The sequence below is a fragment of the Pteropus medius genome, unplaced genomic scaffold (genome assembly GCF_902729225.1).
Source record: "Pteropus medius unplaced genomic scaffold, Ma_sr-lr_union100, whole genome shotgun sequence".
Taxonomy (NCBI): Eukaryota; Metazoa; Chordata; class Mammalia; order Chiroptera; family Pteropodidae; genus Pteropus; species Pteropus medius.
The window spans coordinates 894,812-921,949 of record NW_024340695.1 but is presented as its reverse complement, the minus strand read 5'-3'; the positions used below and the strand labels follow the sequence as shown (position 1 = coordinate 921,949).

At 39.5% G+C, this 27,138-nt stretch overlaps 1 protein-coding gene across 4 annotated transcripts in view; it reads right to left on the bottom strand.

Annotated features, from left to right (window-relative positions):
* DAAM1 (dishevelled associated activator of morphogenesis 1) overlaps positions 1-27,138 on the bottom strand; it is a 151,899-nt gene that overhangs the window by 74,630 nt on the left and 50,131 nt on the right. For all 4 annotated transcript variants that reach the window (XM_039864084.1, XM_039864076.1, XM_039864093.1 and 1 more), the window contains exons 2-3: positions 18,498-18,716; positions 542-631 (exon numbers count right to left, since the gene is read on the bottom strand). In XM_039864084.1, coding sequence (XP_039720018.1) covers positions 542-631; positions 18,498-18,680 — 273 coding nt within the window. In that variant the 5' untranslated portion in view covers positions 18,681-18,716. The remainder of the gene's footprint in view (positions 1-541; positions 632-18,497; positions 18,717-27,138) is intronic.

Here is a 27,138-nt window from a genome sequence, read left to right as displayed (position 1 = left end):
TGCCATGGACACTAGGGAATAACAGCTCTAGCATTTAGCGGCCCTGATATCCATTCTCCCCTTCTACGGAGGTGATAGAACCCCCAGCTTTTAAGTGGGGGTGACTACCCAGAAAAAAAGACAGCCTTCCTTGCAGTGAGGTGTGGCCATTTGTTCACAGTGGGATGTGAGGAGGAATTCGGGTGTCTAACTCCTAAGACATGTCTCTAGGAGTGGAGGTAAGGAAGTTTTGTCTTTTTCCCTCTCCTGCATCCTTAGTTTGGAATGTGAGCTGGCTGGAGAGTCAGCTCAGACCAGGAAGACAAGGCCTCAGAGATGGTGAAATGGAAAGTTGTTAGAAGGTCGTCACAGAGGACTGTGGCCCCACAATACTAGTCCTAACCTACCTATAAATACACTTTTATGTAAAAAGTGGGGAAAAAACTTTGATCACTGTAAAAACCAGGGCCGTTTTGGGTCTTGGTTGTACAGGATTATGAACAACAGTTACTGGTGGTGAAATGGGAGAGCCAGTTAACCACATATGCAATGGATATCTTACCTTTTTCTTGCTGCAGTATATTTGCCATTTTTTCTCAGCTGGAAGTGCAAACATGGCTTCCCTGTGTTTGTCTGTGAGGTCAAGCTCATCCTGAGAAGAAAAATAATAATTAGTATTTCATAGATTATTTGTTATTCCTGTGGGGAAGGTATCAGCATTATCAGGGAAAGAAAACAAAACAAAACAAAACAAAACAACACCAAGCTGAATTTAAATGAACTCGGAAAAGACCAAGAAGCTAAGTTAAGGTGTATGTTATTACCCATCAGAAATCACATCTCTAGCACCCAGCATAGAGCACAGCAACAGAGGCAGGAGGCTCTGCATTTACTAAAGGGTGTGGGGAAGTGGCCTGAGCACAGATGGAATTATCCTGAGCCACCGTGTACTGCTGCAGAGGGTCCACTGAGCAGTCAAGGCCATCAAAGCTCCAGTGTTTGGAAGGATTCATCATATACACACCGAGGTTTGCTGGGGATGGCTCCACAAACACTGCACATCAGGCTTGGCCCTGAAGAAGCTGGACATGATGAGAGGAAGGGAGGATCAGAACCAAAGGCCTAGATGTGGTAACCGACTTGGTGAGTTTAGGGAACAAGGACCAGTTTGGCTGAAGCACTGGGATTATGCAAAGAATTGTCACATAAAAGGTTTGAGAGGTTGGGAGTGACCAGTTTGTGGAAAGTCTTAAATGCCAGACTAAGGAGTTAATTCTCTTGTCCAAGGAGAGCCAATAAAGATTCTGAGCAAGGGAGTGACATCTTCATCGCCATAAACTCCACTAATATTTATTCAGTACTTTATGTGCCAAGCATGGTGTAGACATTTTCTCATTTAGTTTTCACCTTAACCCTAAGAGTCTCACTCATTATTACATCTCGTTGTAATAATAATCCCTGTTTAATACAGCTGGGGCATTGAGGTGGAAGACTGGGGAACTTGCTCAAGGACCCATACCTGGTAAATGATAGGCTGGGTTTTCAGCCCAGAGCTGTCTGACTCCAGAGACTAGACTCTTGGCCTCTCAGATCAGTGTCTGGAAACATTAATTTTACAGTGGTGTGTGGCTTAGATTGGACACTAAGGGGAGGCAATTTATAAACACCCATAACTAATGAATAACAACAATGAGATAATGAATATAAAGATGCTTAGAGGAAAGTTCTTGGCATTTAATAACTGAATCCATGGTCAGAAGTATTATTGGTATTGAGCATCTGGGACATTTTTATTCCTATAGGAGAAGTTATCTAGTTGAAGGTAGCAGGTTGGTGGGTGTAAGACATATAAAAAGGTACTATAAATTAATATACAATAAAGGTTAGATTCCCGAGGAGTATAAACAAGTCCCCTCCCTAAATGCCTTTGGCGTATATCTGCAATTCTGCCACTCGTGGACAATGACTTCACATCTCATACTCCTACCTCCATTTAGTCATCAAAGTCCTATTATTTCTTCTTTGAAAAGTCTCATGATTTTCCTTTTGTTTCATTCCCAATGAAACCACCCAAACTTATGCCCTCACAACTTCTCCCTTGGCTTTTGCAAATAGCCTGCCCACTGTTCCTCCTTGCTCTTCCAAACCTTCCTACAGCATGGCCAGAATTCAGTAAGGCATTGAATTCTCAAACCCGAGGCAGCTTCAGAATCACCTGCAGCAGTCCCCTACCTTTTTTGGCACCAGGGACTGGTGCTCCTCTGAAAATCTAAGGATCTGAGGAGGAGCTGAGGTGGTGAAGCTAGCACTGCGGAGCAGCTGCAGATACAGACGAAGCTTCTCTCACTCACTCTCCGCTCGCCTCCTACTCTGTAGCCCAGTTGCTAATAGGCTACGGACAGGTACTAGTCAGCAGCCTGGGGATTGGGGACCCCTGACCTAGAGGGCTCCTTAAATCACTGATCATTCAGTGTTTAGTACTGAGCAGGTGGGAGGAAGTACAAGAATTTACATTTCTAATAAGTTTTCAAGTATGGCTGATGCTGCTGGTCCTGGGACCATACTTTAAAACCACTGAGCACCTGTGCTGTTCTGAGTTCCCAGTTCAAAAAACTTCATGAGTTTCACAATGCCTACAAAATGAATTATACATTCCTCAGCCTGCCTTTGAGGTCTGCCATGTATAACCCCAACTTACTTTGCCAGGCTGGCTTCTAGTTATCCCCTGATGCCCAGTCTTGTTAACGCCCACACCTCAGGGCCTAGCCACTCAGGGCTTGATACATGCTGGCTTCCCAGGGAGGTTCTTAATCTAGTTAAACTCCCACTTCCTCATCTCCAGGATGGACATATCATTTCTCTTGCAGAGGTATTGCAAGGATTAACAATCTCATCTAAGCACTGTAGCACTGCCTGGCCTGGGGTGGCGGTGGGGGTGGGCAGGCAACTGTACAGTTGTTATTTTTCTCAACATTTAAACACAAATCTCCTTTTAAGAACAAGGTAAACAGTTAAGTCACTAAAACACACACCCACACACTATTACGTTCTAACCACAAAAAGCTAGTTAAGAATTTCAACAATGAACAATAGGGAAAGAATGAAAGATAGTTACAAAAACTCCACTATGAGGGAACATGTTAAAAATGTTAAAATTTTGGCATGCAACTATTACTTATGTGAAATAATTATTTTTCTTCCTTTCTTCCTTTTTTAATTTCCTGTAAGTCACACCTGCTTTCACCTACTGATGAATGGGGAACATAATGGTTACATAAATCACTCCCCAACAATTAGAGGGTTTTGTGTGTGAGGGGGGAGGGGTGGTCAGGTTAGTTATTCAAACAGCTGGAAATATGGTGCTTAGTTTGGAGAAAAGCTTTGTGATTTGTAAGAAAGAGAACAATGTTATTAGTGTTGCATCTTTTATTACACTATGGCACTGTATTTTTGCTAACTGAGCTGAGGTGTGAAGAAATTTATAAATCCTAAAACCTAGAAATTCATAGCAAAAGATAATAATATTACCATATTTTGCTGTTACAAGTAGAAAACTTCTGCTTCTGCCGAGACACAGAAATGACCAATTTTGAATTGAGAGAACACAGTTGAACTAGGACTTAGGGTCAGATGATTTCATGCAAAAAGAGAATTTCCATAAAATAAAAATTAAAAAAAAAATTGCTGTAGAGTCTCTGGATATAATTTTAGATTCCAATTTAAAAATGGGAAGAAATTAGTAGATACTGATAATAGGTTACAGCTAGCAATTACTAAGTACATTTGGTGTACTTAGTATTAGTGTTTCACATGAATTAATTTAGTTTATCCTCATAACAATCCTATAAAGTGGGTAATATTTCCCCATTTTCTAGGAAACTGAACTCATAGAGATTAAATAGCTTGCTCAAGCTGTTTAACAAAGACAGAGGAGGAACTTGAGCCTAGACTGCTAGGTTACAGAGTCTGCATTCTTAACCACTAGACTGTTCATTCTACTGATCATTCAGTAGGTAGGTAGAATCATGACACCGATGCAAATATGAAAATGCATCCATATGCTGGACTCACAGCCTAATGAGCATCTGTTAGCAGAAAGATGAGAATTTTTGTTGTCAGACATCCCTGAGTTCCAGGTCTGGCTCTTACAGGTTACACAATCTTAAACAAGTGACTTAACCCTTGAACTTCAATTTCTTCACCTGAAAAATCAGAGTGATAATATATATCTAATAGTGTTATCTCAAGAATTCATTCATGCAATCAAAAAAATTTTTTGAGTGACCACTAATGCCAGGCATTGTGCTAGGTATAGAGGACAAAAAGCTATCACAGAGTTCATATTCTTGAGTGGGCAGAAGGGAAATTAAATAATCACATGATGATCACAGAGGAAGCTAAGCTTTGAGGGCTAACTTGTTGGGGGAAGGTGGGGAAGTGAAGTCTGTCTCAGTGAAGTGAAGTGATCTGAGAGATGAAAGGAATTAAATAGGTAAAAAGCACTGCAGGTAATGAACAGCAGTCCTGTAGGCCGCTGTGAACTTTGGTCTTTATCCTAAGAGCAATCAGAGGTCACTGGAAGATTCTGAGCAAAAGAGCGACATAGATTAAATAAGATAATAATTGGGAGTGCCTAGGCACAATGCCCAGAGTGTAATAAGACCCCCACCCTTCCATTCCAAAAGTATCTCTGCTCTGACTCATTCTATTTTAATAACATGACTGAATCAAGCATGCAAGACTCTGAAGAGATTATCACAGCCTTAGAGATCAATCAACACTTACTCGCTGTCTTACCCATTCCAGGACCATGGCCAGACATTATAAAGAATACAAAGATGAGTAACAGACCCTGATTTCATGGAATTTAGCATCTACTTAGGAATACAAGATGATAGAGGCATCAATGGTTCCCTTTCTTTTCAAGATGAAGTCCAAATTCCTTAGCTGGTTGGTCAAGGCCCTGCATGATATGGCCTTGTGGACTTAGCTGACCTCACCTCCTTCTCCTCCTCCAGCAGCTATATCTTAGCACTTCTGAAACTCTTGCACATGCTGTTCCCTTTTCCCAGAGAGCCCTTCCCACCATGCCTAAGGATCAACCTTGTTCATCTAAACTGTTACGAAGCATCAGTTATGCCCTCCAGGAAGCCTATCCTTATGGGCATTTATCACGTCACTACAGTTACGTTACTGCATTGATCACATCGCTACAAACGTTACTGGCATGTCTGACTCCTGTTCTAGACTTGTTTCCGGAGGCATGTCTGACTCCCGTTCTAGACTTGTTTCCGGAGGGCAGTAACTAAATTTGTTCTATTAATCTTTGCTTTAATTGCCAGTCCCCAAAATGGCATTTAAGCCAGATTGTAAACCACCCCCCCTCAAAAAAGTAAAAGTAAGGTGAGGGAAGGTGGGCAAGCTGAGAGGCAGAGAGAAGAGAGAATTATTGTAAGATATAGTGGTGATCAATGCATTTCGAAGATTAAAATTCATTTTTTCTCTTCTATTTTGTGATAAACTGTGCATACAATGAAACATACAGATCTTAAGTATAAAATTTTGGGTTTGTAAAGGTATACAATGAAATGTTTGCAGCACTGTACCCCTTAGAAACTAGTTGAACTATTTTATTCTCCCATCAATATATGGCAGATCCAGTTACTCCACATGCTCACCAAAATATGGTGCTGTCTTTTTAATTTTAAGTTTATGTGAAGTGGTATCTCAATGTAGTTTTTTTTTTTTTAGGTTTGATTCATTTTCCTGATGACAACTGATGCTGAATACTCAATTTGATGTGTTAATTAGCCATGCATACTTGGATTTTTTGGGGAAGTATTAAGAATATTTTACCCATCTTTATTGAGTTGCCTCTCTATTATTCACCAAAATAAGTTCTTTACATATTCTGGAAATATGTCTTTTGTCATAGATACGTAGGCTATTATTTCTCCTAGCCTGGAGTTCACCTTTTCATTTTGTTAACAGTCTATTTTCATCACTAGATTTTTTTTTTTTTTTTGCTGAAGTCTAATTTATTAATATTTTTTCTTTCACAGCCAATGCTTTTTGTCATTTCTCAGAAATCTTTCCAACTTGCAGGTCAAAAAAGTACTGTACGGTTTCTTATGAAAGCTGTCTAGTTTTAGTTTTAGATTCTATGTTGGAATCTATACTACAGTCTCATAGACCCCACTCCTGGGGTTTTTCTTTTGTTACAAAATAGTTGGATTGCCTTTGCCTTCTCTCTTTCTGTTACCTGCACTCATTTAGATACATTACTAAGCAAGGAATGGAATAAAGGAACAGTTGATGGAAGGAAGAAAAAGAATGGAACATAAACGAATTTGAAAAGCATCTTGACAGTTTCTTTAAGCTCTGAAATTACTTCAAAGTAGTATAATAGGAGTTCTCATTTGATATTGAATTCGAAAACTGAAAAAGGTAACTGTGAAAAACAAAAAAAAAATTGAGATCACTGTAACTCATATAGCATCTTTTTACATGAAGTTTTTAGAAAAAAAATAATTGTACAGAGGCAGAAGGCAGATCGGTGGTTGCCTGGGACAAGAGGCAGGAGCAGGCCCTGGCTGTAAACATGAGGAGACGAGGCTATGGGAATGTTATCAAAGTGGACTACAGCAATGGTTGTACAACTGTACAAATCTACTAAAACACACCGAACTGTACACTTACAAGGGTGAATTTTATAGCATGTAAATTATATCTCAATAAAGCTTCTATTCAAAAAGAAAAAAAAAAGAAAAGAAAAGTAAGCCTGGTTGTTGGAGCCCAGGATCAGAATTGAGAAAATATTGCCTTGTGTACATAGTAAGAAAAGAAAATTCTGGTTGAACAGTAGATTAGATAAACCAAGGAGTTATTCTAGGGAAAAAAAAAAACTGACTGAAAAGAAATGTTAAGAAGAAAAGGGAAAGAAAAAATGTGGAATCCTTTAGAGTAAGTAGCTCAATCTGGGAAATGTTGTAATTTCAGATAGGATTATTGTTTGGAACCAAATAACTTCCATGAAATATTCTATCTTTTCCTTGAAAATTACACAGATTCTATTACCATGCATTCCATTTAGGCCAGGAGATAGGCAATGTTTCCCCCAAAGTCCCTTAATATTAAATTAAGTGATATGTTAATATTAACAATAAGCCCTTAAGAGCCTTTTCTGTGTTATTTTCCCCGCCTAGTGATGGTGCTACAAAAGTGTGGTTGGCTACTCTATGAGTTAATAGACAAGTTTTCCGCTAATTAACAAACCATAGTAATTAGCCCAATCCCAGGAATCCAGGAAGCATCTGGCTGCTTTTAGATCGCCTTACTTTTTTTTTTTTTTTACAATCGGGCTACGTCAGATATTGTTTTGGGGACTGACAATTAATGCAGAGTTAAACAACAAATTTCGTTTCTGCCACGACACCTTAGACTTGGATGGCCTAGCTCCAATTATTGGACATCGAACTTTTTTTCCATATTTTTCTTATTTGGATGCTTTTAAAAGTTAATTATAGGAAAATGACTTAGCAAGTGATGAAAGGAGAAATATCTGTACCAAGCATCATCCCTCGCCACAGAAAGCTCAAGTTTCTTGAAAACCAACAAACAAAATCTTAAAGGCTTTTCTTCTTGGAGAAATAAAAAGATATTCCTTTTTTATCTTTACAAAATTATTTATAACATCTTGGAAAAAAAAATATATATATATATATATTTAAGAGAAAAGACCTCTGAGAGAAGCCCAGCTGTCAGAACTAAAGTTCTATGCTTCATCCATAACAAGCACATTATTAAGCCCTGCTTCTAAGAGAGTCTGTACAAAGGAATCTCACCAGGCCTATGCTCTAGAGTAAGCAGGCAGCTCTATAGAAATATACAGAAATCAGAAAACAATTGGCATAGTATAAATAAATCTAAGGAAATGGATTGATTTGTTAGATAAAGCAAGGGAATGAATTTTGAAATAATATACAATAAGGGTCATAAATGAGATGAAAAAGCTCTTTTCAGAGATGTGAGCTAAATGGAAATATGGGATTATTTACAAAACCTCCAAAGCAATATTGAAAGCATTCATTCTTTGAAAATCTACCAAATCAATAGATTTCAGTGTGCAACAAGTCAGTTTCCAGCTAACAAGAGAAATCTGTAATAAAGAAATTCAGGATTTCTATTTCTAATGAGTTAAGCTAACTCTTTACATCCATACTAATATATATTCACATGCATGGAGGGTGTGGGCGGGGAGGACCTATAATTAATGCTGGGGGAATGGAGAATAAGAAAATGGGGAGAAGGAGAAGCTAAGACATGTCCTTGGGGTCACTGTGACAATCAACATTCATTATATTGTGTGTGTTTATGTTTTGGTTTGTTTGGGGTTTTTCTTTGGTGGGTGTTTTTGTTTTTTACTTTTTAATAGTCCTTGACAAGATAACTACCCATCTGACTCAATGTATACAGAGTTCACAGAATTTCTAACCATATTATTACTCAAGCAATGCTAATTTTTCTCTTTCAAACTAAATACACCAGGTATTTGTCCCCAGTAAACAGATTCAATTCACCCATCCTAACTCCACCTACCAAAGGCTTCCCACATGCACCCAGCAGGCAGCGACCTCAGATTCACCTCAAGTACACCAACCTTAGCAGAGCCTTCTCTGGATGTAACCCTCTCCTCTCATCCCATAGCTCAATACTCCCAGAAATAAGTCAAACCTGGGAAGGGCAAGAGACCTGATCTTACGTCATATGACATGGTGATGAGAATACCATCACAGGCGATAGGCCAGACAAGGCAGATGGAACACTAAAGGGTAACACTTTGGCAGGAAAAAAAAAAAAAAAATTACACTTTTATAAATATATAGAGAATATGTACTATCAGACTATGAAAATTCATTATATTTATGAACATCCAGCCCCACCACAACAAATGAGCATCACATCCAGGAGTCATGAATGGCCAACACAGCTCTTAAAATTTAACCACAGTGACACTGAAAACAGTATTTTATTTTCATAGTGGTGTTCTGAAATCTGAATGTGAGATAAGGTTTTCATAGGTTTAAATAGAGGTGCATTCAGTGAATTATTACCTACCTGTTTCTAACCAGTCAGTTAAGACATAAATGGAAAAGAACAGACCTTTAAATTTCTAAAGAGATGTGTACACACATAAAAAAGAGCTTGAAGGTTTTCAGCCTGTAAGACTTCTGTCAACATTCTTAGTCATTACACAAAATACCACAGCATGACTCACCACCACCTACACAATAATGTTCTGTGTCTGATAGACGTGTCTTCTTTCAATATATAAAAATAAGAGCGAGAAATCCCACAAAGACTAATATAAGTAATTTTTAGTTTCTTGCTACCAGTGGTTGAATGTTTATACTATGTCCCTTCCTCCCTTTAATAGGAGGCAATGCGAACTATATCAAAGTATACTGCTAACCCTGTAGGCTTCTTATTTAGCTTCTTTGTGTTATTTCAACCAGAAACTCACTAGAGTAACTTTAACTTTTAATTAGTCTACATCACCAGCAGTTTTCTAGCAATTTAAAATAAATAACTCGGTTCTAAATATGTTAAAATCATCTCCTAACATCCATCCAACCACCAATATTTCTAGTTTTTACAGCTACAATCTAGTACAATTTCTATTGACAAGGCTTAGCTGAGAGAATTTCTAAGCAGTGTTTTCCTAAATGAATGGAGGGACTTTGTCTCCTGGGACACAAAACCAGCTATAAAGTGACAGTTGAAAGAGGCACCTGTGGGCAACCATGAAGCCAAGTTCCACACATGTCCCTCTCCCTCGACACCAGACTTCTCTTGCCAGCCCCTCCTATACCTGCTTAGCATGCCCTCCAGAGACTTGTTTGGCAGCTCAGGTGACACTTTTAATTTTTTTTTTTTTTAACATATAATTTCAAGTTTTAATTAGGTCAAGATATCTGGAACAATGAGTCTCTTCACACTTGGCATCCATTTATCTATTTTATCATGTAATAATAACAGAGAGGCTGTTAAAGATAGAAAAAATTTCTTACACATTATCACCCTTAGCCTTTTAATTTGCTACCTTTCATGCCAGCCACTTTGGTGGTCCCACAGTAACTGACCCCCAAACGAAAAATATGAGGAAAGAGAATGACAATAGGTGATGGGGTGCAGGAAGAGTGCAAAAATCAGCAAAGATCAGCCCAAATCTGACACTACTTCGAGAATAATTCAAGATATGAACCCAGCTGTTGAAGGATTCAGCATTCATTCATTCATGTATGCATTCACGCATGTAAGCATTCACTCAAATACTTACTGAACATCTAATGTGTTATCTTTCAGTAATTAGTTATTCATCTCCACCGTAAGCATTTACTGAGCACCTACTTTGGGCTGGGCACTGCTCCAGGCCCTGGGAATCCTGCGTGTGAAAAAGCCAGGTACGATGCCTGCATGCCATTCTACTCTCTGAAGGTGCAAGGATGTATATGTATATTCATAGTGGGTTTAACATAATGAATGTCCCTGTGTGAACAGACTCAAATGGTCTCACTGTTTAGAAGGTGGTAAAGAACTTGCTGACTTTTTCTTCTACATCCGAGAAAGGTCCATCTTGATTGAAAACAACCCAAATATATATTCTGAATGAGCTTTCAGTCATTTGGTTTAGTTTAGTTCTTAAATATTACATTGTGTAATGAAATAAACAGCTAGCAGCTGTAGAATGTTTCTAGTGGATTTACTGAAAATTGACGAGAGAAAAAAACTTTTTTAGGGATTTGGTTTTCAAAATATATATATATAGTGTATATATATTACATATATATGTGTGTGTATATGTATATATAGTTCTCCATCCACAAGCCAGAAAATCATAACTAAAAGATATAACTGGTGCTGGACTCCTATATCTTGCGTCAAGAAACAGTTTTAAATTCCAGAGGCATTCTGGGAATTGACAGTGGGGGAAGGGAGGATTCTAAGCATAGCAAATAAAAGTATTTGAGGATAGTTTAGAACTAGAATATACCATCCACATATTGGGGATTTACCCCTACAGGCCATATGACATATATTTTGTAAAAGCAAATGGTGTTTGGATGATTCCCAGTGCATCAATATATATTCTCATGAGCAGTTATTTGTTCAAATTACCAGTGTTCCAGCCATTACTGAAACACATTTTCAAAATTACACTTGAAAGCTTACCTAAACCACACTACTTATAGAATCAAATTATTCTCCCAGTCTTTTAATATCTATACTGGTTTATATTGGGACATATAGAGACTTGAAACGTCAGTACAGTATATTGCCTTTGTGTAATTTGCACATGTAGCCTAAGGATTAAGTTAAATAATTAGATTTCAAACTGCAACTGAAAGCGAAGTAAGTGCATACTACTCAGAGTCACTTTAAGACTCGGTAATAAAAATTATCAAGGCCAAGGGGATGCAACCATTTCCTTAATAACATTAAGTTCGGGGACAGTTTTACAGTATTTGCATTAAAAAAAGAAAGATTCTATATTTCTTTCCTCCATCTCGATTGCTAGAATCTAAATTAAGAAGCACCCAGAAATAAATGTATTGATTGATAACAAAATATCTAATATGAGGTCAAAATCTAAATTTAACAGCCTGTAGAAAAGGACATTTGAAATGATCTTGGTGAGATAAAACATAAATTTAGAATTAGAGGGAATAAAATGGTTTTGTGGGTTTATCTTAAGCTTTACTGGATTTGTTTAGTGAATCAGAGAACAAGAAGGAAATTTAAGAAGTTATGTTGAACAGTTTACTGTCTCTAAGCAGAAAGGACCTCAACTAGTACTACGAAATGTATACTGATCACTGGGATGAAGATCTACTGCCAACCCGAATTTGATAAGTGATGCAACGTTCTGTTCAAAAGTACAACAGATATAAGTAAGCAAAACCACCTTTATCAACATCACCCTGAATCACAGCCATCAGTTGTTCTCAGAACCAAAATTATTTATTTATACATTTCTGGGTTTGTAGTCATCTTTAAATTGACTGTATATCGGCACCAGTTTAATCTACTATTCAAGAATTTTAGCACTGAACACATTTTAAACCTCTATCTACATTCTCACTTCCCCTTGTGATATACTGCATATTTTCATACTGTTTTAAACATTTTTCTATTAACTCACCAAATTGATTTATCCAAAAATGCCACATTGTCAAGGGAAGATCTACTCAATATTTGTTTTTCTTCATTGTCAACTAATCATGTCCTTTAGCTAAATAGAATTTTCTCTTTTGACCTTCCTAGATTTGTCAAATTAAAAGAATTTTTAACCTCATGGAAATAAACAATTTTAATATCAATCCTTTCGTTAGGCTCCAATTTTTGGCTTTCAGACAACTTAATACTTTAAGACTGTTCTAGATATGACTTTGAAGTCTTTATACAGTCTGATTTCCTCTGCATAATTATTGAGCAATCCTTTACACTCTAATTAAGAAACAACAGATTAAAATCCTTTACACTCTAATTAAGAAACAACAGATTTTTTCTTCAATCAAGTTAAAATTAAATGTTCCTGCTACTCAATCTTCTCATCTTTCTTGAATACAGGGAATTGAATAGTTTCTGTAAGAAACGTTGTATTCTTACATGGTCTTAATGTAAAAGGCGAGTTTTAAAACTAAAGAGATAAAAAGTGTTGAGACTTTTCATCGATTCTGGTAATAATGGAATAAGTTTACTATTAAAGAGAGCTTAAAATAGCCCTAGCAATAATAAAAAAAAAAAATTATGTTGACAGCCTGAGAAGATGGGTAACAATTCGTACTGGCTAGTAAAAGAACAAAATGTATACACTGGTAAATCTGTAAGACTAACTTGGATTCCTGTAGCTCCTTTCATTCCAAAGTGACTTCATATTGAAAAATGAAGAGATTACTGATGTAGATTCTTAAGGGAATTCATTTGGCACAGCTTACCTTGCCTGTGAATTCATCCAACTCTGATACATCAAATAAATTCTCTCATTCCTGTTATCTTCATTTCTCAAATTCTAGGCTGGTGAGTAATGTTAGGAATGTCCTCAGTACTTAATAAAACTCACCTGTAGTAAGTAATTATATTTATAAAGATACAAATCTTCGCATCATCCTATGGTATCCACCATCACTACCATCTTCATCGAGATTTTAATTTTCATTGACAATTCTCAATAGTATAAATGGTGGTTTCATGATGAGTAATGAATTTCTCATAAGTTTCTTTAAAATATTTTACGTTTCCTGGAAGACACAGCACTAGACCCATTGGCCAAATAAATGGAAAACTAAGCAATGGGTTTGAAAAAAGGAAATTAACCAGAACAGTATAAAATGGAATTGGGAATATTTCAATTTAGGAAAAACTGGGTACACATTGCATATTACGTCCAACTGACTATAAATTCACAATGATGTACTTACTGTATTAGAAATGAAGCTTTCCTCTAATCAGTCTGTAAAACTGATTCCAGGTACACAAATAATGTGTGTTCTAAAATAGGTGATATTTACTAAAATATGCTTCAAAAATAATAACCAGACTTATCTTAAACCAGGTTTCCCACCTAAAATCTCACCTACAAAAAGCAGTTGGACATTTTGCATGTTTCACACGGCAAGAGAGCTCAGGAAACCTGAGAGGAAATATCAATTCCATTATCGCTATTCCTATAAAATATTCTATAGGAAACCCTTAGCCCATCAACTTTTAGTGTACGTAGGAGTCTATGCATTGCGTAGAAAAGCGGAAGGGGACTCCTAGTAGTTTTATTTCAAAATTAAAGTAGCCAGAAAAGAGATCCATTGTAACAAGAAGGCATTTTACCTCAGCAGTTGGAATCAAAGGAAAACATACTCAGCATCTACCCAGGGAGACATATAACACTTTTGCTAAACTTGCCAAAATGTCGGAGACTGCAAAGAGCAATCATTATTTTTGTAAATATAACCAAATAGCAAGATATTTCGATGTACGTTGGTATATTTAATTCACTGAGAAATCCTGTAAAAAAGCAGAGGTACTTTTCTCTGGTTCAAATAAGAATCTGAAATATGTAATTTAACTAAGAATATAAACATCCGCATCTCCTTTTCTAGGCTTGCCTCTCAGAACCCCCAATGCTCCAGCCTCCCATTTCATGCTACACCTACACTGAACTCTCAGTTCTTTGGGCCTCTACATTGTCTCTCTCACTTCCCAGCCCTTATACATGCTATTCTCACTGTCTATGAAACTCTTTTCTCTCCTCTTTGCCTGGATAATCCCTTCTTGTTTTTCATATCTTACATTAAATGTCACGTCCTCCAGGAAGCCTTCCAAGATCCTTCTATACTAGGTTAGGCACCTGTGGGGCTTGGGGGCAGGTTTCAGTAAATAGCACTCTCCTTTCCCAGCAAGTTTAGAATTATCTGAGAGCTAAGCTATGCAATCAACAAATGGAAATCAAAATGCCTTCCTTTTTAGTCATGAAAGCTGAATTGGAAAGCCCAACTTTCATCTGCAGACAAGCAGGCTTGCTGAGATTTCAGTGCTGAATTAGACACTTACCCACCAGTCATAGGAACGGCTGAACTCCCCAAAGGGGGTCATTCCTATGAAATGTATAGGACTAAAGGTCACAGAATAAGTGTTTTTTTTTTGAAAGCGGGTTAACTTGCAGAGAAATAGAGACAGGGAGAGAGACTGAGCTATGCATATTCCAAAGAGGATGAAAGAGAAGCTGGTAATATTACTCCCCCACCCCTTCACCCCCTGTAAGAGAGCTATGGGTGATAGAAACAGAACCTGTGAGGGGAGGAATAAAAGTTCTTCTCTAGCAAAATGTAATGCTTGAGCAGCCCCTCTCATGGCAGTTGGTCACACTGGATAAAATTGTATGTTTAGTTATCTCTGTCCTTTGCTAGACCTTCGGCCCTTCAAAGTCATTAAAGACCATTTCTGCTTTCCTAACCAGTTACCTCAGGGCCTGGTACAGAGTAGGCACTTAGCACACACACATCATAAGAATTAGTCTGTCAATTAATGACAGTTTCTTCTGTTCATCCCCAAAGAAGTCTTCTATTGCTAACACTGAGTTGGAAAAAGTTACTTGTGCAAGGACAGTATATCGAGTTGCCTAAGACTCTTCAAAAGGTTGGTGGGGATACTCTAAGACCTTTGAAGCCTGTAACAAAGACAGGATTTAGCTAAATCTTATTTTATGGGAACAGTGCTGGATCTCAGATTGGTTATGTTCTTGATTTGTGGCAGAGACAGAGGATAAAGCAGAAGTGAACAACAGGTGAGGAAGGGATAGTAATCCAGAAAAAAAGGGATTGATGTGCAAAGGCATAAAATATATGGTTAGCAGAAGTTACACAAACTCACAACAGTTGGCAAATATGTGGAAAAACTAGAACCCTCATACACTGTTGGTGGGAATGTAAAATGGTGCAGCTGCTTTGGAAAACCAGTCTGGCAGTTTCTCAAAAGTTAAACACGGCGTTACCATATGACCTAGAAATCCCACTCATGGGTATATATCCATGAGAACTAAAACTATATTTCCATGCAAAACTTTTATAGCAGCTTTAGTCATAAAAAAGACTAAATGTCCATCAATGACAAATGGATAAATAAAATGTGGCGTGTCCACACAATGGAATATTATTTGGCAATATAAAGAAATGAAGTATTGATATATGCTACAACGTGGATGAACCCTGAAAACACTTATGCTAAGTAAAAGAAGCCAGTTACAAAAGGGCACATAGTACATGATTTCATTTATATGAAAAGCTCAGAATAGGCAAATTCACAGAAACAGAGTAGACTAGTGGTTGCCGGGGGATGGCAGGGCTGGGGAGAAACGGGGAGTGATGGTGAACAGGTAAAGGGAGTTGCTCTGGGGGTGATGAAAATGTCCTAAAACTTACTGTATTGATGGTTGCATAATTCTGTGACTATACTAAAAGCCATTAAATTGTACATTTTAAATAGATAAATTGCATGGTATGTAAATTGTATCTCAATAAAGTTGTTATTAAAAAAAAAAAATAGGCAGAGTGTGGGACTGAGACCTCCGGAAACCACTGCTTCCTGAAATTGGAATGACTCTCATTCTGTTGCCTGTAGCAGGGAACCTGCTAGAGAACAAGGCACTCCTCGCTTCCCACCTTCTTTAAAGATTCATGCGGCTGACCTCCCATACAGGCTTGCTTAATTTATGAGATGATAAGGTTGCAGTAAGCTATTCTGAAAGCAACCTATTTAGTATCACTTTTAAAAACATCAAATGAGTGACTCATCAGACATGGCCAAGGAAATTAGTTTACAGCAACCAGTTCTGATGAGATGCTTTCCAACAGATAACAGAGGTAAAATGGCCTACAACCTGGGACCCACACTGGCTCTCTCACAGTAGGCAGATTAGCTTTCAAGAAAAGGAAAAGCCTGGGATATCTGCTTAGGGTGTAGTGCCCAGAAAAATGCCTGTATTATTCTCTCCCATCTCTCTAGGATGCAGGGCGTAAAGCACCTACTAGGTGCTGGCCTTTTAAATGAAGTTAGCTGCTTTAATCTTCACACTACCCCTTATCAGAAAGGAGGTATTATCCTCATTTTATAAACAAATTCCAACAGAAACCATCTTAAAGGAAGTTACCCTACTTGCAGAGTGGTTTGACTCCAAGGGCCATGCACTCTCTGCCTCTCCATGTGGCCGCCCTCTCCTGAGAACGGGCGGAAGCACAACTGCTTCTGTGACTACTCAAGAGAACCCACGGCAGAGGTTTCCAGTGGCTTTGAGTCCACTTCCCTTGCCCCAGGACACCCTTAGCAGTTGGATAGATTTGTGGTCAAAGTCCCTAAAGTCAGAAGTAGACAAAAATCCATCAGTCACTAACCAGGACAGATACAAACCTCAAGATAATTTGTTTTCCAATGGTTTCAGCTTAAAGGTCTGGTTTGGCATTGGCTTTTTAACAACTAACAGCTGTAGGCAATTTTCACACTGAATAAAGACATCAGTAAGGCAGAAAGTGGAATTTTCTCCCTTATGAATACTGAACAATGAGCTGTCTTCAAGATGTACATGGAGCTGCCACCACCCAGGCTCTGGCTTAGGTCGCATTTTGGGAGGATGACAGAATACGATTGAAAAGACAGTGGATGTGAATGCTGTGAGGGTGCTTAGCTCTGCTCACAGCTTCACAACCACCGAAGAGGTCTTTGTCTATCAGTAATATCTGTCTCCTTAGGTTGACTCTTGGTTTTAAAATGCTTTAAGTGGGAAATAAAACCAAGCCTGTCAATACATTATGATTGCTCTTCTTGGTAGCCATCATGGCAAATGATTCACTGCTCCTCGCCTGTGAGAAAACTGTGTGTCCTCCACCCACACCAGTGACCTTAGGCTTGGTCCTATGATTTATGGGACCAGTCTCTGTAGAAGGATGATACATCCCTGCCCTGTAAACTCGAGAGTGGCCATGTGATTTACTTTGGCTAAAGAAATGCAGGCAGAAGTGACATGTGTCATTTCCAAACATACGCTTAGGGCCTGCTAGGAGTTCACCATGTCTCTCATTTCTCTTCCAGCAGGGCTGAGTCTTGGATAGAAGAGAGAGAGGAGCAGAACCCCAGCTGACCCACATTCATTACATCTGCCACTGAAGTTCTTCTATCACAAGAAAAATCATATGCTTTTTCCATACTTACTCGGATAATAAAATCAGAGCAGTAAGTTGAACCCAGGTCAGTGCCCTTTAAACTACACCATAATATCCTCTGAAACAGATTGGAAAGAAACACTACTTTGGAGATGCTTTAAAAGCTCAGTTGAAGGGAGCCCTTACATCTCTTGATGCATGAGTCCTATACCAGATACAGCTCTTACTTCAGTATAGTGGATTCTAAAATACGATAGTATCTATAAAAAGTTTCCCACAAGAGTTATTATTGCAATCCTATCATTAGGCTAAATAATTATACTTCACTTAAGTAATAATGTCTTTCATCAAAGGATCAAGGACAAGAAGGGGAGTATGACTAATTTTTAAAAAGACATTAATACTATACACTGGGAGTGGGGATCAAGGAAGCACTAGGGACCCCCAGGAGGTGCGAAGCAGACAAGGGAATTATTTATGCACATGAGTACAGACTCAGGTGGGGTTGGGGAGGAATCAGAAAGGGTAACAGGATGCAGCACTGCCACGTATTTGAAGACTTATAGGTCTAAAGCCTTCCACTTAAAAGTAAAGCACCAGCAAAGCCTTTTGATGTAGAGATGCTACCTTCTTCCTTCTCCTCTTTCTCCACAGGCTCAGTACAGACAGGGGCGCTGCACGCATAAGGGACAGATGGGGGCCATGTCACTGGAGAAAGGGAAGCCCATGGCTAACCAAACCAAACTATTCACATCCTCTCTTCTCCCTCCTGACTCTCCACCACTGCCAGGATGGAAGTCGGAGACTTACCACAAGTTCACTGAACATGACGTCCAGCTCCTCCACAGGGGGCATGGGTAATGCTGGCTCCATGGTCTGAAGTGCAAAGTTGCTATCATTTCGCAGCCGATATGTGATTTCTGGATGATCATTATTTCGAAAACAGCAAAAGATGAATGAAATCCCCCGTCCAGCTCTCTTCCTTGGGGCCATGACTGAATTCTGTACTATTTCTTGAGTGACTAAACTCTGCAAAAAGAGGACATGACATGGTTAAGAGTGCAAAGTGAATAAAAAAATTTTTTTAAGTCAGACCAATTCAAGCAAGAGCCACCTGCACTGGAGGCAATGACAGTGCCTTCTAGGAGCATAAAGCTAACAACTCCAAGAGAGTTTGAGTCCGGTTGGGCAGAGAGCACATGTCCTTCTATTCACCTGTTGAAACCTATGACTGCCTGTAGGAAATCTATGACCACCTGCTGTTTGTATGACCAAACAGTATAATTCCGGTCAGTCCACGCCACAGCATATGCTGCCATCGCATTGGGCTACTGGCCCTTCCTTGTACATCACACGCTCTTTCTTGCCAAACCATTTTGTTTTTGTTACTTCCCTTATAAGAATGACCTTCTTGTTCTTGTCCCCAGGAGATCTCTTATTCATCCTTTACAATTTAGTTCTAATTTCCCCTTCTTTACCTTCCCCAAGTAGAATAATACATATGCTAAAGAATATCGATCCATTCCAGCTCAGGTCACATTCTAAGTTCTTTAGGAGTGTGTCTTCCTGTTAGACTGTGACAACTCAAAATGGGTGGGGGGTAGGGGGGCAGGGAAGGCACTATGTATTAAGCATCTTGGGGGTCCTAGTGCCAGAAAGATAGGAGACACTCAGTTAATATGTTGAATAACTTAAACAAAGGAAGAACAACTTAACATGAGCTAGAAAGGCCAGAGATTTTCAAAGAGAAAAGATCAAATGAATGCACTAATAGGGAGACAGTTAAATAAATTATAGTATATTCACATAATAGAATACTATGCACTCATTCAAATGAAGAGGCATCTATCTGTGTTATAGATATGGAAAAATGTTCAAGATATTATGATATCTATACTATATACTACAAGATTACATGTTTTAAAGCATCTATGAATGTAAGAAAGTATTAATAGCAATAACCTCCCAAATAAATTTAGGGAATTAGAGAATTATTTCTTTTCACTTTATACCCTTTGAGTCTGAATTTTTACCATAATAATACATTTTTTATGATTGAACCATTTTTTTTTTTAAGTTACAACTATGTGTATTGGCTTGGAAAATTTCTAAGTTATACTGTTAAGTGAAAAAAGCAAGTCAAAGAATAATGTGTATTACATGATGCCATAATGTGTTTTAAGAATAATTTCATACAAAAAAAAACAAACTAAATTTACATCTAAATGCATAGCTAACAGGCCTAGAAAGATACAAAGCAAATTCCTAACTCAGAGAGAAAGGGGACTGGGAAAAGGCAAGAAAGGAAACATTCTTTTCATTTTTTAATATATGTATAATGAGAGCATGTTCATGTAAAACTTTTGTAGATTTTCAATTTTTAACAAGAGACAGAGTTGGGAAAGAAAGGTGGGATGAGAATTGGCCCTTCATGAGTTGTAAGGGCAGAGGAGAAATGCATCTGTGAAGGAAAGATGACAGGAACAAAGGTGTGAAGAGTCAGCCTAGAGAGGAACACTAGTATGGAGAAACTGCAGCCCAGGTCGAGGACTCTGGGTTTATCCCACAAGAGCTCGGGAGTCACATTTAAAAGCCTGTCTGAGAGAGAGAGACAGAGAGACAGAGAGACAGAGAGACAGAGAGACAGAGAGACAGAGAGACAGAGAGAAAGAGAGCACACACACTAGTGAGCAAGCGAGCAGATATGGTTGGGCCTTGACAGCTCTCACTTTTTAGAGCTATAGCAGGTGACCTTGCTGAAGAAGCTACAATGAATGCTGAGCACCCTCACAGAGAGTAGACTGCAGATCACCAGACAGTGCAATTAATGTCACTATCCTGAGATCCCAGCATGTCCTGAGAGACAGGGCTAACAATAGTACGGGCACTTTCTAAAAAGGAAGAGAAGGCCTAATGGGCATGCAGAAACCTGCACTGTCCTTGAGCTGATTTCAGGGCTGCTACAAATAAATAGCAACAGAGTGGTGGCATCTGCTGAATTAAAACCAATGGGTGGAAGCTATAAGGAGACGTAAGGAAGAACTTTCTAATGTCTGTGAATGGGATAGGATGAAGGTGAGAAGTCCCTGGCTCTGTTGTCTTTAGACTAGACTTACCTAAGGTATAAGATACCCCAAACTATTAGATGAGAGATGGGGGAAAGATCAGAGATTTTCAGTAGGTACTGATTTGAGCTTCTCACTCCAGCTTCAATTTCACAGCTCTGCTTTTATCCATTTTGGATGTTAAATTTTTATGTATCAAACCTCCTGTGGCTCACTGAAATTATAAGAATATGCAAAGGCCATCCAACAGCCTCCAAGGGCCTCCTCAATGTGGCCCCTGCCTGCTTTGCCTCCTCACCATGGAGCATTCTTCGTATGAGTCACTGCACTTCAACTACTCTGGCCATGCAGGCTCCTACCCCAGGGTCATTGCATCAGCTCTGGCCTTGACTGGCATGTTCTGGTTCTCATTTGTGCACAGCTGTGTCTTCCTCATCATTATGACCTCAACATGAACTTTATTGTCTCAGAGAGGCCATCTGCAGCTACCTATCTGCAGTAGTCCTCTTTGAATGCACCAGACACTCTCTATCCCCTTACCCTGTGTGATTTTCTCCACAGCACCTACCACTATTTAATTTATCTTATTTTATTATTTCATGGGGGAGGGGCCTTGCCTATATTGTTCTCTGTGTCCCTAGCACATGATAGTACATGGGACAAATGTACTAACCTACTCAATTGAATGTGGTCTGGGCCCTCTTAGCACATTGTGACCCCATGATGCACAGCCAACAATTAGAGGAATTTGTGGTCTGGGTCTTCCCCCCACTGAAGAGTCAACTCCTTGAGGAAAAGTGCCCACAGCATGTGCTGATTACTGCCTCGCATATATAGAGTATAACCAAAGTATCTGGGAAGTGAACGGAGAGAGCAATTACTTAATTTTTTTCATTTTCCAAGTTACTTCACTTAAATCTAAGTTATATTACATTCTGACTGTATTGCGGAAGAGTACGGAGGAAATGTTAAGGTCTCAATCCAAAGCATTTTTTCAGTCTTAAAAAAAATGCCAGCGGTTCTATAAACCAAAGAATATGAGGGTCTTGGCTAGTTTCTAAGATGGTAATAAGATACAAGGTCTATTACATTTAAGAAACTAATTGAAATAATTTTAATAAATATAAAATATTGCCTTTGACAAGTGATTTGTGTTTAAAGCCCAAAGACCAAGTCTGACGCTGGTTCCTCTGTGGAACCCCAAATACAAGGTCTTCTATTAAACCAATCCTTAAACTGTAGGTGATGACAAAGCTTTGAGATTTCCAACAAGCAACCATTTTTAATACACGTATTCGGAACTTGACTGTTCAGAGCCTAGTCTCCTAGCTATAGACCAAAACAGGAAGCAAGAGTAATCATCCACCCCACTCGACTCCTCGGTGGCAGTTGACGCTTCTGGCCAGTTCTCCTCAATGGTTCTAGCACTTCGATAACAAGGGATCCCAGGAACTGGCTGTGTATATGATTTTAGTAAGCACATCACACCCATCACGTCATTCCATCATCCCCATATCACAGATGACACTTAAGTAGACATTTGGGAGAGAGCAGGGCAATTAGGAAGAGAAAAATTTGAGAGAGATTTGATATTCTGGTGAAGATTCAGAAAAGTTTAATTGGTTGGGAGTGGGGCATGGAAGCTTGGCAGAGTTCAGGAAACCTGCTTGCTTAATCTGGCTGGAATTCAGTTCCCACCCTCTCCAACCTCAAGGTCACGACCTTAGTCCAGCCTATCCTCATCTCCTATCTGAATGACAACAACTTCTTAAGACTTCTCCCTGACTACTGATTTCCCAGCGAGGGGTTGGCAAACCTTTTCTGTAAAAGGCCAGATAGTAAATATTTTAGGCTTTATGGGCCTCTATCACAATTACTGAACCCTACCATTTCATCATGAAAGCAGCCACAGACATCTGAGAATATGGGCATGCCTGTGTGCCAATAAAACTTTATTTTTGGACACTGAAATATGAATTTCATATAATGTCATGTCATAAAATATTGTTCTTTTTTTGATTTGCTGTACCATTTAAAAATGTGAAAACCATTCTTAGCTCATGGACCATACAAAAACAGGTGGTGTGTCCATGCAGTTGACAAAGCTGCCCTAGTTCATCCATTTAATTTGAGTCAAATGTTTACCAAATACCAATTATGTGTCAAACACTGTGCCTAGGCACAGTAGGAAAGAGGGAAGAAAATGAAACCATGTAACTTCAGAGAGCTTATTTGCTTTGGAGAAAGAAGGAAAAAAAATCAAGTAAACTAAAGTATCGATTTTGGTTAGTGTTACAAGGGACGCAAGAGGAAAGCAAAAGAAAATGGTGATAATGGTGGTGGGAACGTCAGATAGTGTGATCAGGCAAGGCCTCTCTGGAGAGGGGTGCTTGAACTAAGACCTAATGGAGAAATGGACCAGCCCTGCAAAGGATCAGGGAGGAGGATTCCAGGCAGAGGAGTGTGTACAGAAGCCCGAAGCAGGTGGAGAACTTGGCATGTTTGAGTCAGAAAAGGAAGACCAGTGAGGCTGGAGCAGTGAGTAAAAGAAGTGTTAAGAGAGGAGGCTGAAGAGGGCAGGGGTCCAGACCCCAGGGCCTCACACACTGGAGTGAGGAGTCTGGGATTTATTCTCAGCACATCATAAATCTGATTGTGTCACTCAGCTCTGCAGCGTCTCCTGGATACAGTCCAACTTTCCAGCCTGGACCACAGGACCCTCCATGGCCTGGCCCTTACCTACTGTATTTTCCACCCTTGTTTCCCAACATCCTGAGCACTGTGTATCCACATGCTGCCCACTCCCCACCTCCCAACACGTGCACATGCAATCAGTAGATCTTGAAAGGAACCACATTTCTGAGCTCACACCTCTGCAGTCCCCTCAGCTTAGGATGCTCTATTACTTCTTTACCTGACCATCTTCCATTCACCATTCAAGACCCACACGAATACTGATGATTTTATAAATCTTTAAGTTTCCCTAGAGATGGTCACACATTTCTTTCCATACTCCTAGCACCATATACATAGTTGAGTGTTTGCTTAAATTCATGCCTGTTTCCCCAACTATGAGATCCTCAAGACAGGGACCAAGTTTTGTTCAGTCCCTGGCACACCATATATTCTCAATAAATGTTTGCTGAATGTGAAGACATAAATGCCTAAATGAACAGATGATCTCATCTCTGAACTTCAGGGCTGTGTGACTGGGTGTTCTTCCCACAGTTGCCTGTAGATCTGTTTTTCACAACTGCCAAAATATTTGAAGCTGATCAGATCGCCAAGTGCTCTTTAGTCACTTGTCAAGATTTTCGATGCTGACAGTAGCTTCACAAATAGACTTCATCCTCGGGGTATTTGCAGCTTCCCACCAACCAGGAATTTCTATTTGGCAGAACTAACTGGTGCTTGGTTTTTCCACCCATCCTCAAGTAAGCTTCTGTGGAAACAGACCCACTGGTAGAATCTCTGAGACATTTCATGAGTCCTTACATTCTGTGAACATTTTGCCCAAGGCATACTCACTTAGTCAGCTACCATAGCTCAGCCTCTTCAGTCAGTAGGCCAGACAAGACACAGTGTTAGGTGCTAGAGAAACAGCAGAAGATCCACACACTAGAGAGATTGCAGCCTCGTGGGAACACTTAGGGAGCAGTGAAGTTGGTCCTTCTTTCCCGTGAAGAGAGAATACAGTGACTAAACCCAGGGGCCTATGTTTCCACTCCTGGTCTCTTTTTAATCAAATCGGACTGAGAGAAAGGACTAATTCCACCATGACAGCTGGGCCCTCAACCAGAACACATCTTCTAATCTCAGCTTCTGGCATGGTTGCAGAGGGGGAAAAGTCACTTCTGGGACATCCAAAATGCAATCCATCTATAGCATTACAGATGACTATTGCTATGTCATGCACAAGGAAGCAATTAAAAAGCTACTTAAGATTCTGGAGCAGGTGCATTTTGCTTAGCAAAGAATAAGAAATTTAATCCATCTGTGGCCTAGCTTGAAGTCAGAGTCATTTGTACTGTCTAACAAAACAAACAAGACTCTCAATGTGGTAACAGTCAAAAAGCGAGGGCCAAATTTTAAGGAATGTAGATGACAATGATCACGATAATAAAAAACATTGAAGAACAACTCATATAGTCCACAAGGAAACCCTCCTTATGAGAATGCCAAGTCACAATACATATGTGCTATGTACAGTCTGTTTTCCACAAAGCAGCACACGATCAGTACTAAATATATGGGGGGAAACTTGAAGGCTGTGTTGATAAGATAGATTTGCACTGATACATACATCATTTAAATTGGTTCATCAGGGACGTCTGCCACACGTTTATAAGATAGCTGTCCAGACAGATGGATACGCTGACTGGCTAAGTTACCAAAGTTCCTCTTACCAAAGTGGTTACAGGGGAAACAACTTAGATGCTGAAGAAAGGGAGAGGAGAGAGAGTGAGTTCTCCCCAGCTCCCATCTTAGTTCAACAACTGCGTTTCTGCATATACTTGCAGAAGTACAGGAGGAGCCAGAGAGGTCATGCCCCACTTCGATTATTTTAATCAAGAGAGACAGTATTTCACATTTAATTCTCCAATTATAATTTCAACACTAAAATACTGTCATTGTTTCTTTATTAAAAATGGTCTCTAGAGTTACTGAAACAATGTCACAGACATAAAAAGTGGGACGTGAAAGAAAATTTACGCCATTCGAGCAACTATAATGGTTGGGGGAACCCTTAATTCTAACTGCCATACCTATTGTCTTCAGAGCTGCAGTTTATCCCACATTTTCACATTTTGCATTTTTCCAAAGGGCCCGGACATGCAATTTGGGTTTCAACAACACGATAACGTTAACCCAAATTCTCTTATCAAGAAGAATGCGAAAGAAAAAAATTGCTTTGCTTCTTTCCTTGGCCATCTCTCTCTGCTTGCACATTCCTCATGTCTGGTTTCACTTCCCAAGTACACCAGATGCCAAATACTATTTGGAGCTTTAAAAAAATCATGGGATACGGTTTAAAGGTTGTAGGAGAAACATTTGAAAGGGGATGTGTTTTCCCCACAAGTTTCAACATCCTGGCCATTAGGAAACGGAAAGGGCGTTTCTCAGTAAGTGTGTCCAGTGGACGGACAGCCCTCTCCACACACTTGGTCCCCAAAGGATGTTCTAATACGGCACTTCTTGTAGTGGCTCCTGGAAATTCACCCAGCACTCAGTCCTCTCAGTCCGGTGACTTTTCTGTTGCAGGAGGAAAATGATGTAGGCACTCCATCATCAAAGGGGAAACCAAAACGCAAGCATTCAAAAAATCCACTGGCACCCTGCAAACATTTTGCTCCATGGCCTAAAGCAGAGCAACGAAAGCAAAGCACACTCCCTTCTCTGCGTCTGCCCTGCATCAGCGTTGGCGGGGGTGTGCAAAGCGGAAGCCAGAATCAGTCCCCTTCCTTTCCCACTTCCTCCCTAGATAAGGGAGGAAGGAGCCCAAGTGAAGTCCACGTGCATCCTCGAGCCAGACCAAGCCTCAACCAGCACATAATTAACAGTAATCCTCCAAGCCCAAGTCATACACTCCTGCCAGAAAACACCCTCACCCTCATGTCAAGAGCAAAGAAGGGAACCTCCAGGTTTCACCCTAAGAAGCTGGCAACCACTGTGCTGTCATGACTCAATACTTTAACCACGGGTTTAGGGCATAAATCCCTAAAGCCAATAACACAGCTCTCTAGTTAGAAAGTTTGTGCTGTTCACGTGACAGAAACCAGTCTGGAAGCCAGGACATCTCGTCTCAATCATCCGGGAGAAGAGCCAAACCAAAAGTGTCATTGGAGCTCCCCACCAAAGAAAGCACAGCCTGGCCAGAGAGCCTGTGCCCTTGGGCCTGCTGACCTGTTGCTAGTTTGTGAGTTAAGTCAATAAACAAATTTAAGCTGAAGCTGAAAGAAATGCAGATCATATTCCCCTTTTGGGTTCCTATCTTCGCTGCCTCTAACGCATCCACTCATTGTACAAAAAAGACAAATTTAAAGGGAGGGAGGGGTTAGTACAAACAAAGGAAGCTAGGACTCAGTGGCTAGCTACGTCAGTCACATCAAAGCTCTCACTCTTCCAAGAGGCCAAGTTTTGTTCTTTAACAAGCTTATGAAAAAAATTTTAAATACAAATATTAAAAAGAGTGCAACTTTTCAATGGACTAGTGGTTACCAGAGAGGAGGGAGAGAGGGAAGAAAGAAAAAAAAGGAAAAAAGAAAAAAGAAAAAGAAAAAGAAATAAAAGTTATATAGATGAGATGATAGCTAGATAGACAGACAGACAGACAGACAGACAGATAGATAGATAGATAGATAGATAGATAGATAGATAGATAGACA